The sequence below is a fragment of the Buceros rhinoceros genome, unplaced genomic scaffold, assembly GCF_000710305.1.
Source record: "Buceros rhinoceros silvestris isolate BGI_N320 unplaced genomic scaffold, ASM71030v1 scaffold16400, whole genome shotgun sequence".
NCBI lineage: Eukaryota > Metazoa > Chordata > Aves > Bucerotiformes > Bucerotidae > Buceros > Buceros rhinoceros.
In genome coordinates this window covers 47,400-65,131 of record NW_010388051.1, presented here as the reverse complement: position 1 = coordinate 65,131, position 17,732 = coordinate 47,400, and the positions used below count along the sequence as shown (strand labels likewise).

At 39.1% G+C, this 17,732-nt stretch overlaps 1 protein-coding gene across 1 annotated transcript in view; it reads left to right on the top strand.

Annotated features, from left to right (window-relative positions):
* Positions 1-1,346: 1,346 nt before the first annotated feature.
* LOC104500917 (docking protein 6-like) overlaps positions 1,347-17,732 on the top strand; it is a gene marked incomplete at its 5' end in the record, with an annotated part of 63,774 nt that continues 47,388 nt past the window's right edge. Inside the window, one exon of the mRNA XM_010144650.1 lies at positions 1,347-1,485. Within this exon, the coding sequence (XP_010142952.1) occupies positions 1,347-1,485 (139 nt within the window). The remainder of the gene's footprint in view (positions 1,486-17,732) is intronic.

Sequence of the window (17,732 nt, the reverse complement as noted above, 5' to 3'; positions counted from 1 at the left end):
ACTTTCACCGGTCAGCCTGGAATTCAAAAGCAACTGCTGAAGTCTCAGTAGTGTCTTATGTAGCACAACAGGCCTATCCACGTGAGTTTTGAAATAAAATTGTGTAGGAAGCCGTATTCTAATTTGGCAAGAAGGTAGGTCTCATGGAAAAGATTGTTCCATTTTCAAAAAGCTGTATTCAGGACACATTTTTCAGAAATGCTTTGCAATTCTGTTTGCATCAGGCTTTCTGTGGCCATACTGAAGGTTCTGGGGTATTAAAAAATAATGATGTAAACTACCAAAACACTAAAGGAATCTGGTATGTTAAGACAAATTGAAATATTTCTATTATTGAAGGATGTTATTCATCAATGACTCAAGTCAATGATTTTCTATCAATCACAGATAACTGGAATTCTTTACAGGAAGTATCAGACCAAATAGAAGATTATTTATTTTAATTTCCAAGATTACAAGAAATCTATAAAAATACAGAAATCAGACATGGATAATATTATGGAATGACTAATATATCAAATTGTGACACTGTTTAACACCATATATTTCAAAGTAATGGTCTATCATCTAACATTGATGTCTACTTCCATTTTCTATATTTCCCAGCCCTCTTTGTCATTGCTTTTACCATGTACCCATCTTCTTCGTCAGAATAATGCTGTGGATATATCACAGATGAGGTTAACAGCAGTTGCTCTCTCAAAAGAAGAAAATAAATTTTATTTCTGGTGATTTTTTTCACTATTTAATCATCTTATCTACAAAAACACTGTTTCTATTGTCAAACAGACGGAATGGCTTTTGTAATTACCAAGATAGCTTTAGATGGAGCCTCACGTAAATGTACTAACAGTTATAATTTAACCTTCTTAGTGCTGTCTTTCAGTACAGCTTCTTTGCAGTGATTAACCATAATAGCATTTTTAATTGGTCAATGTTCTCTTATAATGTCAACTTTTCAAAGTCATGATGTGCAATGTACTTCTGGCATCAATTGGTTAAGAGAATTAAATTTAGCTCCCACTTACCAGTGCAGGTACTTGAAACAATGTTGGAAATAGCTGACTGTATTACCTCAAGTTTTTATTCTATGATAAAACTTCTTTTTCACTATCCAGATGATGATTAAAACTGAATTTGGAAGTTATGTTCACAAAGTTCTGCACATATTCTCTTGTAATATGTCTCTCTTCGATGGTAAAAATAACTGCAGATGCTTGGAATTCCAGAGTACAGCTACCAAAGCTGGCATTTTCTACTGCAAGATGTGCACTTTTTATAATAGTTAGGTAAAAATTACACAGTACTCATTTTTTTTCCTCTGTTCTCCTTAAATCTCGTTGTAGGATGTGTGACACAGGAGAAGGGCTGTTCACCTTTCAGACACGAGAAGGGGAAATGATATATCAGAAAGTCCATTCTGCAACACTGGCAATAGCAGAGCAACATGAAAGATTAATGATGGAGATGGAGCAGAAGGCAAGGGTAAGGTCCTTTCACCAAAATCTTTAAACATATAAAAAATTGGTAATGAACAAAAGAAGTGTGGAACAATGGCAGTCCGTGGATTCAGGGGTAGTGATGGTATTAGCTGTGTGGCTAAGACAAAACAGACTTTTTCATGGTCAGGCGTTTTCAACATGCGCTATACAGTGATCTCTTGCTGGCGTCTTTCTGGAACGGTGGATAGCGTTAAAGGTGAGATCCCTGGTTACCCTCTTGAAACCTGTGACTCTGTTACTCAAAGATGAAGCCTTTAGCTGAAGCCAGCTGTGAGTTGACTATCCGTGAATGAGTATTCATTGCTCCTCATGGCCTCACAGGTGGTAAAAAAAAAAAAGTCCAGTATGAACACTGCCAGGTGACGGCAAACATGCTCTGGTTTTTTAAGCCCTGAAAGAAATTATTTTCCCAACACTGATATGTAGCAACACAATGTGAGTTCAAAAAGAGCTGGTTTTAAGTTTAGAATTTCCAGTTTGCACAAGTTGTCTTTAAGCAACTACTGAAAACTGGAGTTTTAGGACAGAAAGAAAAAGATGTTCCCTGTGTGCTTAAGAATAGAGATGGTCTTGAAAGATCATTCTGGAAAGCTAGCTTTCAACTGTGGTTTGAAGCTACCTTTGTACCCACCAGAGAGCAAAAATATGGAGAGGCCGGGGAACCTGGTCTGCACGCGTTTCTTCTTGGATGACCACAATTCTCCACATACCTTTGTCCCTAGAAAGGGATGGGTAATTGCACCATTTCCAGTTACCCTCTTCCTCCCTTCCCTTGCCCACCATGTATGTGCCCACAGTCCTGCCAACATGACTTACATGATCCTCTCCCACCTCTGTTCACTCTCAAATTATCTTGTTCACACTCCTGAGAGAAACGCTTTTGCAAAGGGCAGCTTAAGACCCCAGTATTCAACTCCTCCTAGTTACTCCCTGGATAAGTCTACCTCTATTCACTGAAAAAGAAACTGCAAAAAGATTTCCACGTCAAATATCTGTTATGTTGAATGCTTCCCTCAGACTCTGCATGCCCCTAAGTAAGATCTGAGACAGGAAGCTATAAAAAGTGACTTTTTGGTGGTTTATGAAGAAAGGTCGATGACTTTTTCAATAAAACTAGACAAAGTGTGAGCATTTTCACAATACTTGAGATGCACGAACTTTGGACAGAGAAAGCAGGAAGAGGAGTCAAGGTTAGGGTTAGGGACACTGGAGCAACTGCTGGAGAGTCCCAGAAAAATAAGAGTAAATGGAAGAGTAGTAATAGTAAAAGTCCTGAAAAAAACAACTGCATTCTGATAGGCAGAAAGTGGTTGAATGACAGTCCAAAGCTAGGAAAAAACATCATTATGAACAAATTTGCTTGTAAAGTATCTACATCACTAAGAGAAATTAGAGCATTTTCATGGTGATTTAAAAAGTGCTTAGACCAGCATCATACAGAATTTTCCTTTCATGGAACCACCACTTTCAGGTCTTCCACCTATCAAATGGCAGCTTTGCTGCTTAGCAAAGCCATTTCTGTTCAGCTGTCAGTTGACTTCCTCAAAACCTCGTTTATGAAGGCTGGGGCCATATGGTTCGTAATATCAAACTCAGAGCAGGTTGAGAAACAGCAGTGACTCATCAGCCGTGCAGTTTCTAACGGACTTGGCCTCTGGATGAGGCTGCGCTGTGAGGAAGGCTGGTCAAAGCCTGCTGTAGGCTGCATAAAACCTGCGGGCAGTGTAAAAGAGGCAGGAAAATCTGTTGATTTTATATTTCTACTAATAAGCTAATGTTGGTTTCATTTTGGAAGCTCAGCTGCTCCTGACTGATGAGGTGTTGAACATTTAAAGGGTCATCCTGTGTCATCTGCAATATTTGAGTCGTATGCATATTAGAAACAAAATCTGAAGATATTAAATAGACTAAGTGTGTGTTATTTTCCTTTTATCAAGTCTGGTTGCTTCTCTGATATCTAAATCCAATGGTTTCACCATATACTTATATACATATTTTTTCATAAAACCTGAAATTGAAGTACAAGCAAAAGTATATTTTTAAATCAGGGATCTAGAAGGACATAAATGTCTTTTTGGTCTTCCCAAAGCTTGTCCTTTGATCCATTGTAATGAACATCTCATGTCTAATATTATAGAATTAATCTTGTGGGGTTTGCATGCAGGTAAAAATGAAATGCATTTTTTAAAGTAAAAGAAGCTTAACGATATATCCATTGTTATACAAAACACAAAAAAAGAGAAGAAACGTAATGGTAATTCCATTTATCACTTTTTCCATCCAATCATTAGAAGCTATGTATTAGAAAGGACTCTTGAATATTGTGTGTTCGGTCCTATATGTTAACATTTTTAAGTAATTAATACAAAGAAGTTTCATTTACGTTTTTCCAGATTACAATAAGTTGTAATCCAGTATTGTAAAAAGTGAATATGGTTTATAAATAAATCAAAGTGAATATTTTACCAAAGGCACCTTGATGAATATATAGTTAGTTCTCATAACGAATATACAAAGTTCATCGCTTTACTAGTAAAAAACCCAAAAGACACTGGCATTCCTCAATTACACATTACCCTGTCCCCAGTCTGGACTGCAGGCTCCTTCCACTTGCCTTCTGTTAGCTCAGGTGTTTCTCTGACTCGGGGAGTGAATTTGGTTTGCTAAGTTATCAATATAAAAAAAATTACTGCTAAAAGGAACAGGACCCTGCAGGGTTACTGAGCTGAATTGGTTTACAGAGGCACCAGTGACCAATCGTATCTTCCCAGTTACTCATCCCAAGGAGAGAATGAAAGAATAATTCACCCTCAGTAAATGCTCAGAATCTTCCTTCTTGTAATCAGTAGATGATGTTGGTGATCTTATTGAAAGACTCTCATGAAGATGATTTTCACACACCACAGCACAGTTGCTCTCTGCAGCACCTCTACACCAGGACGGCAACCTGCTTGCTGTCTCATGGCATTGGAATATAAGACCTGATTTTCTTCCATATTGCCAGCTTTGATCTTGTGCTGCTCAGCCTTCACTGAAAACACGCCTGATGTAGCTTCTGCACCCACTGTTGTTTGAGCGTGTAAAATGGGGGTTGAGAACTGTCGGTTTGTTGGATTATGACTACACGTACGAGGGAGGCACTCTAAGGAAATAGTCATACCTTTGTAACCTTATAAATCATTTCTTTCAAAAGCTGCCAGTAAAAACCCATTATGTGATCTCAAAAGAATAAAAATTTACAATGTGTAAAACAATAATTCTAAATAAGATAGCAGTAAAGTTGCCGTTAACCAGCTGAAGTTGATCAAACATCCATAAGATTGAAGTAGAAATGCATGAAGAAATGTTAATGGCACAAGTTTCATAACATTGTAATAGGAAATATTCTATGGCACTTGTTTTGCTTTAGACAGAAGAGCTGTAAAAAATCCTTTTAGATTGTGATCTTTTTAACATTTACCAGAAGATAAACACCTTTATGAAACACTGTATATTTCTCTTCTGTTCTCATTATCTACAAGTCTAAGCTCTAATAGTCAACCCAATGTAAGTGAATGAGTCATCATGATAGATTTCTGTCATTTAAAAAAGATAATATCAGTGATTTTATATATTATTAAAAAAAAACCCCAGTTATTTAATAGGAGGAAAATAACGAATGTGCCAAAGAAGACAAATACCAGGCAATGGAACTGGGCTTAAAGAGAAGTGAAGAGGAAGGTGGCTAAGAAATAAACTTGCAAGTCATTTGACCTTTCTTTCTCATCTGGAACAGAATGAGGAGGGTAGCAGTATTTCATAGAACTGGTCTTAGGATAAATGTAAATGACAAGGTTGTCAGGCATAGTATTAATAAGTATGTAATAGAATGAAGAATATAAAGGTAATTTGTCTTAAAATCAGAAAACAAAACAAACCCCCCAAAAAACCCCAAAAACACCACCCAAACTCTGAGGCTGGAACAAATAGCAGCATTAGTTCAGAGTGAACTTTTAATTTAGCTTTGCTCTGTAAACAAGTTTGCACTATATATTTCTCCGTATATTTTTAACCTGATCACACCTAAACATATACTCACTGAAACATTAGAGGGTCAAACATCATCAACTAACATGTTAAACATTCTGAATTTTCATTTTAAAATGGTGGTTTCAATTTGAAATATCCTACCTTTGCCAGTGCGTCTTCAGGGCTTTGTCTGGTTTATGGTTGTTGTTAATGTCTTTGTGCAATGGTGTAACTACTATTTTCAACTTGTGAATTATGGGAAATTCAGAGGCACACTAGTAGAGGCCACCAACCCAACAATTATATGAAATATTTAGTGAATATATATCTATCTATCTTTTGGGCTTTGTTTCAGCACTGCAATTTACGCTGCATTTACTTAATATGACAAAGCTTTTTATGTGTTGTAATTCAGCAGAGAGTGCATTTGGGTCAAGCCAATACCTGGAGGAGAAAATGGAGAAGAAAATTGCAGAGTTGATCCATGGATGATCCCATGTCATGACACATTGGTCTCTTATTATGTTTTCTTTTGTTTTGAAGTTATGCATGAGCTTTAAGTATTGAGGTTCTGAATACACATGATCATTCATGAACTCGCGCACTTTATATAAGCTAAAGTGCAGCCTCAGGTCAGTTATTCATCAGAACACTGAGCTCAGTATTGTTCTGTATTTCCCGTCTGAAACTGCTGCATGATGTTGCTGTATAATGTCTGTTTAGAAGCTTTAGAACCCTGTAAAAAGCTGCTGGCTTTATGGCAATACAGAGTTGGTGGGTTGTTTACTTGGTTCACACACTTGTTGTGAAGCTCATTGTGATTTCTGGTTCTAAAGGTCCTTGAAAGTTACAGGTTGAAGCTGAAATAGCCTTGCAGTGCTTTTGGCAGGAGAAGACATCTGGAAAAGTAAAACTCACCCTGCTTTGCCATGGGAACTGATAATAGAAAATTGCGAGTGTTCCACTGCAGGATCTGTCTATCCCCTGGCTGTCACCAGCTGTAAATATTGCCAAGATTAACCACAAAAACAACAATGCTGACTTGTTTGGCTTTTTACCCCCTTAGTCAGGATCTGTGTACTTTTAGTTTGAGTTTTGTAAACCCAGTTCCCATAAGTATCAGTAATTTCCCATAGGGCTCTTGGTTCATTAAGCACATAATGATGTCTTTCCTGACTCTGATTTTTCTGTGAGAATTTTTGAAGAATTTTTCCAAGCTGTTTGTTAGTTCTTGGGCTCAGGAAACTGTGTATACTTGGATGAAGTAAATACTAGAGTTTTGTCGCAAGTCTATTCTCAACATTCTCCACTTCAGAAGAAAACAAGGGGGTTGTGAAAATGCAGTCTTGGTTTCAGCAGCAATTAATTATTCCCCCAACTGCAGGAAACTCCAATTGAAAGAAAATATTTTCTTGAATGTAGACTTAGTTCACTGGCAGTTTTTCAGGGACCATTACTCATATCCAATAATAGATACTCAAATACCACAGCAGCTTTAGAATACTATGCAGCAGGTGCCATCCAATCCCTAAAAGAAAATACTTCATCCCACCATGAAATCTGCACTTCCACAGCCACTGCCTATTACTTTCTTATCAAGTCAACACCTTTTTTACCCACCTCTTCCTTCATCAGCTGTAGGAGTCTGCTGTCTCCTAGGGTACCTTGCAGGCATTGAGAGCATAAGGTGCAAACCCTGCTTCTCCAGGGGATGCTGCAAGTGGTGGCTGTTGCTGGAGGTTTTCTTTGTGTCTCATTGAAACCACACTACAGGGAAAATCTTCACTGTGGTTACGAAGGGTTAGTGCAGCTCCTTGTGTGCTAGTGGGGGAACAGAGCGATTCATCATGTCTGAGTGCACTGCAGACAACATGAAGTTTTACAGAATGTGTAGGTAAGTGCCGTGGGTAGGTGTGAGAGCAGAGCTGACAAGTTCTTGCATAAGAGCGTAGCAGATATTTTGGTAGTTGGTGATGTAATTAAATGCTGGTTTTCCACTTGGAAGCTATTGACTAGAGCTTGCACTGGAGTTTTGAATGTTTTTGAAGTAGTAGTAGTCATGAGGGCTCTCATTCAGAGCATGGAGGGAAAAAAATCAGTTCTTGCCTTGCCTGACACAATTTGAAACCTCTCATCCCTAGCACTGGGCTGGATGATCGTGATTGGAAAAAGTCCCTCTCCCAGGGTGACCCACGTACCTCCCCACATGTATGCATATCCCAAGCTCAAAATTACTCTCATTCTTTCCTTCTCAAAAATTTCCAAAATATTTTGTATAATGTGGTAATGTTCTAACTCTCTCTCTGTTGTGCTACCGAAACTCAGATTGAAATCTGTCTTCCTCTTAATATAAAGCAGGAGCTGAACCAAACCTGTCATAAAAGCTTCACAGAGGCTCGTGATGGAGACTGTACCCTTTCTTGTCTGCCAGGATCCTGCTCCATCCCGTGAATCCATCCTGATGCTGCATACGTGAATGCTGTGAACGCAGTTTTCCTTGTGCTGTTCACCTCGTTTGCCTGTTTGCATGCCAGCGTGCAGTGTGCTGAACATTTCGATTTCAGCAGCTAGGGACTGGTGTGTTTCAATGCAACAGGACAAAGGTGTTTGCAGAGTCAGGTATCTGAAGATGGAAACCCTCCCACACAGGCGCTTTAAAAACTCGTGCAGCCACCTATCTACATTTCTAGGAACTTTTAAAAGAGCTGGATACAAATTTCTTAGAAGTCAGGTGTCGTTTATTTTAACTTTACAAAGTGGCATTTGTATATAAGTGGATTTGAAGGTGAGTGAAGATAATTTCCTTTTTTTTTTTCCTTCTTTTCTTATACTTTGCAAAATATTTCATGTTCACAGAGCTATCAAAGTTGTTGGGGAGGCACTGTCAAGCTGAAATTTATATCTGTTTCCAGAAAACACAGAAAGTGAAGCACCAAAAAATGTTCCCTGAGCAAAACTGATGATTTGATTAGCAGTCTTATCTGCTGAAAGCAAATTATACGAGTGATTAATTAGGAAGGGTTGCTGTAGTTATACAGTAGTTGTTGCTCGCCTGACTGAACCCTCTTTGGCTATTCCCAGCCCTCCCCTTCACTAAACTCTGAGAAGCATTTAACATGGAAGGGAAGTTTTCTTTGGCACTGTGTGTATTTAAAACAACTTGCCTGTGTAGCTGTGCTGGTAGCGATCAAACTCTCTTAACGGAGGAACAGGTTATGCTGGCGTAAGTATTATTAGAAAAACAATTCTCAAGCCTGTTCTCCTATGAGCTTAATTTATTATTAATCTTGTATCTGCTATTTTGAGAAAACTGATTCCTGTGAAATAATCTAAAGTAGCCTGTAGAGCTCCTATTATTATTAACAAAAATAATAGGCGATGAGGCCACCCGATGCTCTCAGGAGACAGGTATTATTATAATAATTATACTAATGAATAAAACGAGTCACAGAAAGATTAAGGCCAAATTCAGCTGTGTATGAATTGCCCAAGGTCATAGAGTAATCAGCTGTATGCTGGGAATAGCACAACAACAAAACAAATCCTGAATCCCAGTCAATTACTTACTCACAGAAGAATTAACTTCTGAAGAAGCTTTTTTTCACAGAGTTTTCATCAGTCTTTTGAACTATATTATCATTCTTGACTCTCTGTCAAGCAGCTCTCTTCAAGAAGTTCTTTATATCACCTGAGGGAATAGTTAAGGCTTTGTCTCTGATTAATAAGAAACTTCTTTATCAGTGATGTACAGAGGGGTACCACGCTATTCAGAGCATAGGAAACTTATAAAAAGTAATAATCTGAAAGAGGATCAAAAATTCTCATAACAGTCCTAAAGTTACTCTGTAAAGCCCTCCTGTGCCTTTCGTGCTTTGACTCATCAGGTACCTGTTGGTAGGACAAAAATTAGATGAAGTTCACCCTTTGTCTTCATTTTGCTTTTTTTCTCTGCTTCCAGTCCTTTTTATAAAGATGACAGATCTTTTTAACATAAAAAACATTTATAATAATCTCTCTGAATATGTTTAGGCTGAAATCACCAGAAATATAGTATCTTAAAAAAACATATCTGAAATATGGGCACTTTTGCAAGTACAGGCTGTCTTTTGGTATGCATTAATCAAAGCCTGTCCAGATAGGGGTTGTTTATGTTCCTTTTTTTTCTCAGCCTTGTTCTTGCATTACCGATATCCCATGTATGATTCTAGCCATGCTAGTAATTTTTCTTTATCTGCCGCTCTGTGTTGTGCAGAGGAATCAGAAATGTAATGTACAGACAGTACAGCCCCTGAACTGTTGATCTGATATTATTTCACTTACTACAGTAGTAGTACATATGGTACATAAAGATGTACACCACTACCGTAAGCAAAATAACATCAGGTTAACACACTGGCACAGCCCATCTCGTTAGCTCTCAGGTTGTCAAACCCATTGAATATAGGACCTGAAAAACTGGTATTGAAGGGACTGCTGGTGTTCAGCTCACCTAATCTTCTGTTCAAAGCAGGGATAGTATCAAACCTAGACCAAGTTACCCAGGGTCTTATCCAGTCAAGTTTGAATACCCCCAAGGATGTAGATCATGGGTGCCCATCCAAGCACTCAGCTGCTCTCACTGTGAAGAATTTTTCCTTGAGTCTGTCCTAAATAGCCCCTACCATAGCCTGTGACCTCTGCCTCTTGTCCTTTCACTGTTCGTCTCTGATAACAAGTCGTCTCTGCCACATACCTTTAAGAAAAGAGAAAGGAATCAGATTTCCCTTTGCCTTCTCTTTCTCATGCTCATTAAACATCATACGCTTAATCCAGCATCACTGATCGTATTCTCTTTCTTAGAGTTTCTCTGCCAGACTGTCTCCATTTTGACATTTCTCTTGTGCCAGGGCCCAAAGCTGAAGGCTCTGTGAATAAAGCTGAGCTGCCAGATGTGGTTTCATAAGTGCCAAATAGAGGGGAAATTTTACTTCCCCCAGCCTGCAGCCATGCTTTTGCTGATATGGTCCAGCATGTGGTTAACCTCCATCACTGCACATGTACACTGATCACCAGGACCACTAGGCCGTTTGGGCAGAGCTTTTGCCTAGCAAGTCAGTCCCCAGCCTGTACTCATGCACTGAGTTGCCCTGGCGCAGTTACAGCATTAACATCTGTCATTGCTGAACTTCATGAGATTTCTGTCAGCCCTTTCCTCTGCTTAGCTGAGGTCCCTCTGAATGGAAGCCCTTCAATCTGTGTGTTTGACTGCTCTCCCTACTTTGCTGTCACCCCCAAATTCGCTAAGGGTGGATTCTGCCCCAGTGCCCATGTTGATGGTGAAGATGTTAAAAAGTATCGGCGTACTGACCCGTCTCGACTGCAGGAATAGGTTTTTCAAAAATGTTTCAGTTCTGCAGTGTTCAGCAGCTCAGGCTTAATGAAGATTTTCCATCCTGTAGTAGAAGCATACATCACTCTGCTGCGTATGACTGTCTCAGGGTAAAAGCTGCTAGTCTCATCGCATATTCAATCTGTCGGAATCAATTTCCATAAAGGTAGCTGCCAGGCAAGATTCATAAGGATTCATAAGATTCATGCGGCTGGCTGTTGAATGCACATCTCCACAGCATCTGTGATTCAAAATCCATTGACAAATCAGCACAGGTTCTTGTTTATAAAATGGAGGAACTTGTGGTCTCTTCGCTTTCTTAATAGTTTCCTTGTAGGACGCAGTGGTAGAAGTTGCAGATGCTACTAGCTGAGAGGTTTTGTAAAATCATTTGTAAACTGATGGCATTTCTGAAATGTTTCCCACATACTGTTCAGTGATCAACTTTGCATACATTTTGTATTATATGAAGGAAAGAAGTGATGGAGTTGCAGATTTCCATGGCAACAGGTAGAATTTCCATCGTTTCCTGAAGCTGGAATTTACCAGCCCAGAGGCAAAGGCTTCTTCTGTTAAATGGCAACCATGGATTGGAAGAGGCTTGTCTTACAGAGCGTGTGGTCATGCAACTACAACCTCTACTAAACCAAGCAACTTTTTCCAGAGGAGAAAAAAATCTGAGTTATTGTCAGAAAATGAAATTAAATGGAGAAACGTTGCCAGCTGTAGGATATATTAGGCCAATGGAATTGTGTTGAAAAATCCAGCAATTTACAAACACTTCGCTATTTCCCCTTTTCCCAACTGGGTTCCTGATTTGCGACTATTTTTGCTACATTAGTAAACAAGCATCAATAAGGAAGCAAGAATTTCACTAGACCTTTTTATATGCAGTCTGTGATTTGGAGAGTCTTGTCTCTCCTTTTAAGTTGTTTCTGGACCCCAAAAGATATTTTAAAAGATACGTTACGTACATTTATTTAGAAGTCTGTGCAGTGTTTTTTGAATGATTGCTTACTGCAATTATAAAACCGAGTGATGTCAAGAATTCCCTGGCTGTATCTATCCATATACATGATTGTGGTGTGGTCCCCATATGTGTGGGCACACGGAGTGGAAAGCAATCGCCCTTTGTTTTTATATAACAGCTTCTCAGTTGATTTTAAATCTGTAAAAGCTCACTACAGGCCTTTTACTTTTACTGAAGTAAATACTAAATGAAATATTAATAAATTACTTTAATATATTTATTTGTGTGATCGTATGCACAGGCTTTTTTTTTTTAGCCGCCCTCCTCCAAAAATATATTACATTTCACAGCTAAAACTTAATAATCTACATTTCCATATATTCACATGTATAACTAGCCCCAGTATTTACGATTCGAGATGCATTTGTAATGTTTAAAAGTGCCTAGTTAAAAGGAATGAAATGTCTTCTTTTGGAAGGTATCAAAGAGTCATCTAAGAGGCCTTTACTACATGATAGTAATTTTTATGTATTATGAGTTTGCTATTTTTTCTTTTTAATTGAAATGTCATTGTATACATTGTATGTACAGAGAATGAACTTCTGAAAGTGTCTGAAAGTAGAAGTCAGCAAGACTGTTTGTCACGGAATCATGGAGTCATTCACTGATAACCTTTCATGAATATTCCTTATTAAGCTTATTGATGATTATTGTTTCAGCATGTACTCAGAAAATCTTCCTGTCATTTCACTGAAGTTCATTGCTGCCGGCTATTTTTATAAATTGAAGTGAAGTAGCTTAAAGAAATGTGTTTGCTGCAAATATGTGTAATTGGAAACTACGGAATTGCTTTAGACAATAGAAGAAAACTTCGTAAGAAAGCATGTGAGGTCCAAGGCATCTGCTTTGTCAGAAAGAATGACACTCAAGTAACTGTTCAGTGAACACTCAATACAGATTCTAACTTTTTTTTTCTTCCCAAAATACTTATGTAAGCCTGAGAAGTCCTTTTTTTCAGCCCCCAACTTACTTAGGTAAGGTTCTCCTAGCTGGGGACATTCTGAGTTCATCCTTATTTCGCTGTTCTTACCACGTGCTAGAGAGAGTTTTTGAAGTTTGTCCTCCACTGAGGAACATTTTTTCATGCCATGACTTTTACCATATCAGCTCTAAAACTGGCCAAACTGGCAACTTCTATGAAGTCAGAAAGGCTGTACTTCCAGTACTCTCAAGTAAAATATTGAGGACTTCAGATGTCCCAAATACCTCTTTAAGATATGTCGTATCTTATTGCTTTGGGCAAGAATACTAAGGCAAAACTTACATTCTTTGAAATATTCTCCAAAGCATATTGCATTGAGGTTGGACACAAGCAGCTTTGTCAGAGCAGAGCCAGGAGAGTGAAAAGCAGGCAGAGGAAAGAAGACCAGACATCGTAAGTGGTACCAATGGCAAACCTCACTATTTTTAACTTTGGCTTGACACACCTCATGAAAGAGAACCTTCTAGAAGACCATAAGGCGCAGGTTGAACTGCCCAGAACACTCCTGGTGAAGCATATCAGCCTTTGTGGACAACCTCTTCGACATCTCCAATTGATGCATTTCAGTTTGTTCTTCCTCACCCTAATTTACTTTCAGAAGATAGATCTGACATCTCCCTTTTTAGTAAATCCTCTATAATTTTGGAGATGCTCCTCACAGAATCACAGATGTGGGGGTAGAAAAGACCTCTGAAATCTTGTCAAACTGCCCTGGCTCAAGCAGGCCTACCAAGGGCTGGTTGCCCAGGACCACGTCCAGCTGGCTTTTGAATATCTCCAAGGCAGGAGACTCCACAACCTTTCTGGGCAACCTGTGCCAATGTTCAGTCATCCTCACAGCAAATATGTGTTTCCTGATGTTCAAAGGGAACCTCCTGTGTTTCGGTTTGCACTCATTGCCTCTGGTCCTGTCTCTGGGCACCACTGGAAAGAGCCTGGCTCTGTCTTCTTTGCACTCTTCTTTCACCTGTCTACAAACGTTAATATATATCCCCCTGGAGCCTTCTGTTCTCCGGGCTAAACAGCCTCACCTCCTTCAGCCTTTCCTCATAGCAGAAATGCTCCAGTACCTTTGTCATCTTAGTGGTGCTTTGCCAAACTCCTTCTTCCAGCATGTCCATCTCTCTTGCACTTGGGAGCCCAGAAGTGGACCGAGCACTCCAGATGTGGCCTCAGCAGTGCTGAGTAGAGACAAAGGATCACTTCTCCCAACATACTGGCAACAGTCCTCCGAATGCAACCCAGGATACTGGTGGCCTTCTTTGCAACAGGAGCATCTTTTTGGTTCATGTTCCACTTGGTGTCCACCAGGACCCCCAGTTCTTTTTCTGAAGTGTCTTTCTAGCTTGGTGGCCCCCAGCATGTACTAGTGCTTGGCATTGTTCCTCCTCAGGTGCTGGACTTTTACTCACCCTTCTTCAATGGCGTGAGGTTCCTGTCAGCCAGCTTCTTCAGCCTGTCGAGGTCCCTCTGAACGGCAGCACAACTTTCAGGTGTATCAGTTACTTCTCCCAGTTTGTAACATAGATATATCTGGTGAGGGTGCACTCTGCCCTATCATTCTAATCATTAACGAAGATGTCGAATGGCATTGTCCCCTGGGGTACACTGCTAGTTACTGGCCTCTAACTAGATTTCATGACACTGATCAATACACTTGAAGCCCATCCATTCATCCAGATTTCAGTCCACCTCACTGAAATGGGCTGCTCACCAGCCCATTCTTATCAGCTTCTCCGTGAAGATCTTACAGGAAATGACTCAAAAGCCTTCCTGAAGACCAAGTAGACCATAGCCGCTGCTCTCCTCATTTACCAAGCCAGCCATTTCATCATAGAATACTATCAGATTGATCAAGCATTGTCATCTTTTTTGGTGAATCCATGCTGACTAATCATGATGACCTTCTTATCCTTCATGTGTCTGGACATGATTTCTGGCGTTAACTGCTCTGTCATCTTCCCAGGGAGTGAGATGAGGCTGACCATCCTATAGTTCCCTGGGTCCTCCTCCTTGCTGTTCTTGAGGATAGCAATGTCATTGGCTTTTTTTTCTATCCTCAAACACCTCTCCCAGTTGCAATGTTGTTTTGGCAAACCAGATGGCATCTCCTTTACTCTACTGGCTACTGTTGACTCCTTAAATTCAGTGGAGAACAAAACTCCTCCTAGCCGTCCCATCATTGACTTGTATTTTATATCACCTACTAACAAACACTGGTAATAATGCGCATAATTCACTGCTTGTTTATTAAATGAGACAAAGCTGAGAATGAACATTTCAGTGGTGAACTGCCTCAGGTGAGTGACCCCTAGAACATATCTTTGAAGGTTAAGCTAATACCCTAGAGTTTAAGTTGATCTGTATCAGTGTGTTTTACACCACCCGCCTTCACTTTAAGCATTCATGGGTCTACATGATGAACTGTTCTAGGACTGTGGTTCATTTCCATTTTTTACTTGAATAAAATGTGCAGGAATGTGGTGTTATTTTGGATTTTGCTTTTCAGTTTGAGATGTATTTTTTCTTTGATCATCCCCATTTCCCATCTGGAAATAGCCATACCTTTAAACAAGAGCATCGGTGCTGAGCACCTTCAAATATCCTAGATTCGTACTTTTAAAACCTGAAGACTTTGCCTGGGGTGATGCTGCTTAGAGAAATTGTTCTATAGTTCCACACAGTCTTATTCCCAAATGCTGTATGTTTCCAGGTCAGCAAATACCTGTTTGCAGGATTGTTTCCCTTGTGTCCTCCGGCACCTCTCTTCCATAAAAGCTCCCATTTCATGGTAGCAGAAAGAACAATCAATATCTGCAAATAATGTCCGTGCAATGCTGGATTCTCTATCGTATATACATATATATGTGTGTGTGTATTTATTGAAGAAATTAGCTTAACCTGCTAGCAATTTCTCCTATAAGTTAGAGACTCCTATCATTTAGTTGTGTTTGTTTCTATCGAGACCTACAGTATAGTCAGGCTTGAAGTAGTCTCAGCCCTGTTCATGTCAGCATCATTTTCCATGTTATTAGTGAATGGTTTTATGCACTGAAAAGTGGATAAAGTATTTAATATATTGCCTATGTATAGTAAAATGGCTCAAACCTTGTAAAGCCAAAATAACCTGACCTTCTACCATCACAGTAGTTGGTATAGTTTCCATAGGCAGGAAGCTTCTTTCATGAAAGTAACAAAACCACAGTTTTGTGACAGAATATCGGTGAAGACACACAACTCAATGACATTCAACAAATGCATTCTCAGTGCACTGTGAGGTCCAGCCACTTTTCTCCAACATTAATCCATTCTGTCAGACAACAAAGTGATCTATTATGAGCTTCTTTTAGGGGAAAGGACAAAAAAAAAAACGAAAAAAAAAAAACCAACACACTTCTGCCAGACAAGGAGCAAAATGTCCCAATTCTCCCTTTAAAGTGTGGCCAAGGAGACTAGAAAAAAGTATTGGTCCCATTGAATCTGGCTTCAGAATGCTTTTTTTTAACTATCACTGTATTATTCATACATAATGTTATTCCACCGCCAAAGAATAATCATCACCCACCTTGGCACTGCAAAGCGGTGTTATTATTTTGAGATTTTTTTCCTCCGTAATTGATTAGGAAGCTCTCTAAAATGGCATAACAAGGTTAGAATAGCTACTGAAAACTTAAATGCTAGAAATATATTATGAAGGCTGAAGTCACTGAAATCACTGAAATTACTTTCGCAACTAGCTTTTCTATCAGCCCTTTCAGAAGACTTATGAGGTCATATATTGGTGGGATTTTTGCCAATATTGCGTATTCTGTCAGGAACAGCAAGCGGGATAAAAATGTAAAGCAGTGCATAGCAAATAAATATTGTGCTGATACCTGTAAGTGTTCATATTAATAGTAGGCACCTCTAAGTAATGAACACAGTCCAAATAACACATGACGATTTTCTAAGCAAGCGAAGTGATCGTGAGCAACGAGTTATGGGGAAGTTGTAACCACGCAGTAATAATTAGTAACACATCAGCAAAGGGAAGAATATTCTCATTGGGCTTTCACAGGAATATATCCTGCATCCAATTTGATTAAGTATTTGCATAGAAGTTCTGGATCAAGGCACAATCTAATTATTAGACTTCCAGAAAGTTGTGAGACAATATTGCAGTGGGTCAATGAAGACAGAATTCAAAATGATGAGTTGGAAAAGTTTTCTGGAACAGCAGAATAAAATTCAACAGAAACATGGTGAAACATTATGCTTAAGGAATCATCGGTTTCACCACACTGAATGGGAGCTGCAGAACAGGCCTTTTGTTCTACCACTTGAACACGGGACAGCAGAATCTGCTTTTGCAAAAAGGGGCAAACATGACACTTCCTTCTTGTCCATTACTGAAAACTCATTTTTAAAAAAAAAATACTTCATCCCTTCTTGTTGTTCTTTTACTCAGTTGACAATGGAGCTGGTACCTCAGCTGGTGCGACCTTCTGGATGATGTGATTCTTAACCTCTAGTAACTTTTCACTGTGGATACCAGTGAAATGAGTCTGTGCTGTTCCACTGTCAGCTCACTTGAGAAGTGAAATGTATTTCTTGACCCCTATTCCTCTTCAAGACGTAACACACAAAGCAACCTTCTGTATTATAACAAAAAAAATCTAAATAGTGATATTTAATTCATATTTCCAGAGTACAGCTCTTGTAAGTCTTCTGTGACCTAGTTCTCTTGCTATTTATTTAAAGACTCTAATAAGAATATGAAATGTGCTGCGTTTTTTTATCCATAATAAACTAACCTGTTTCCAGAGCATATCTGTAAGAAACAAACTGTCTTTATTGCAGCAG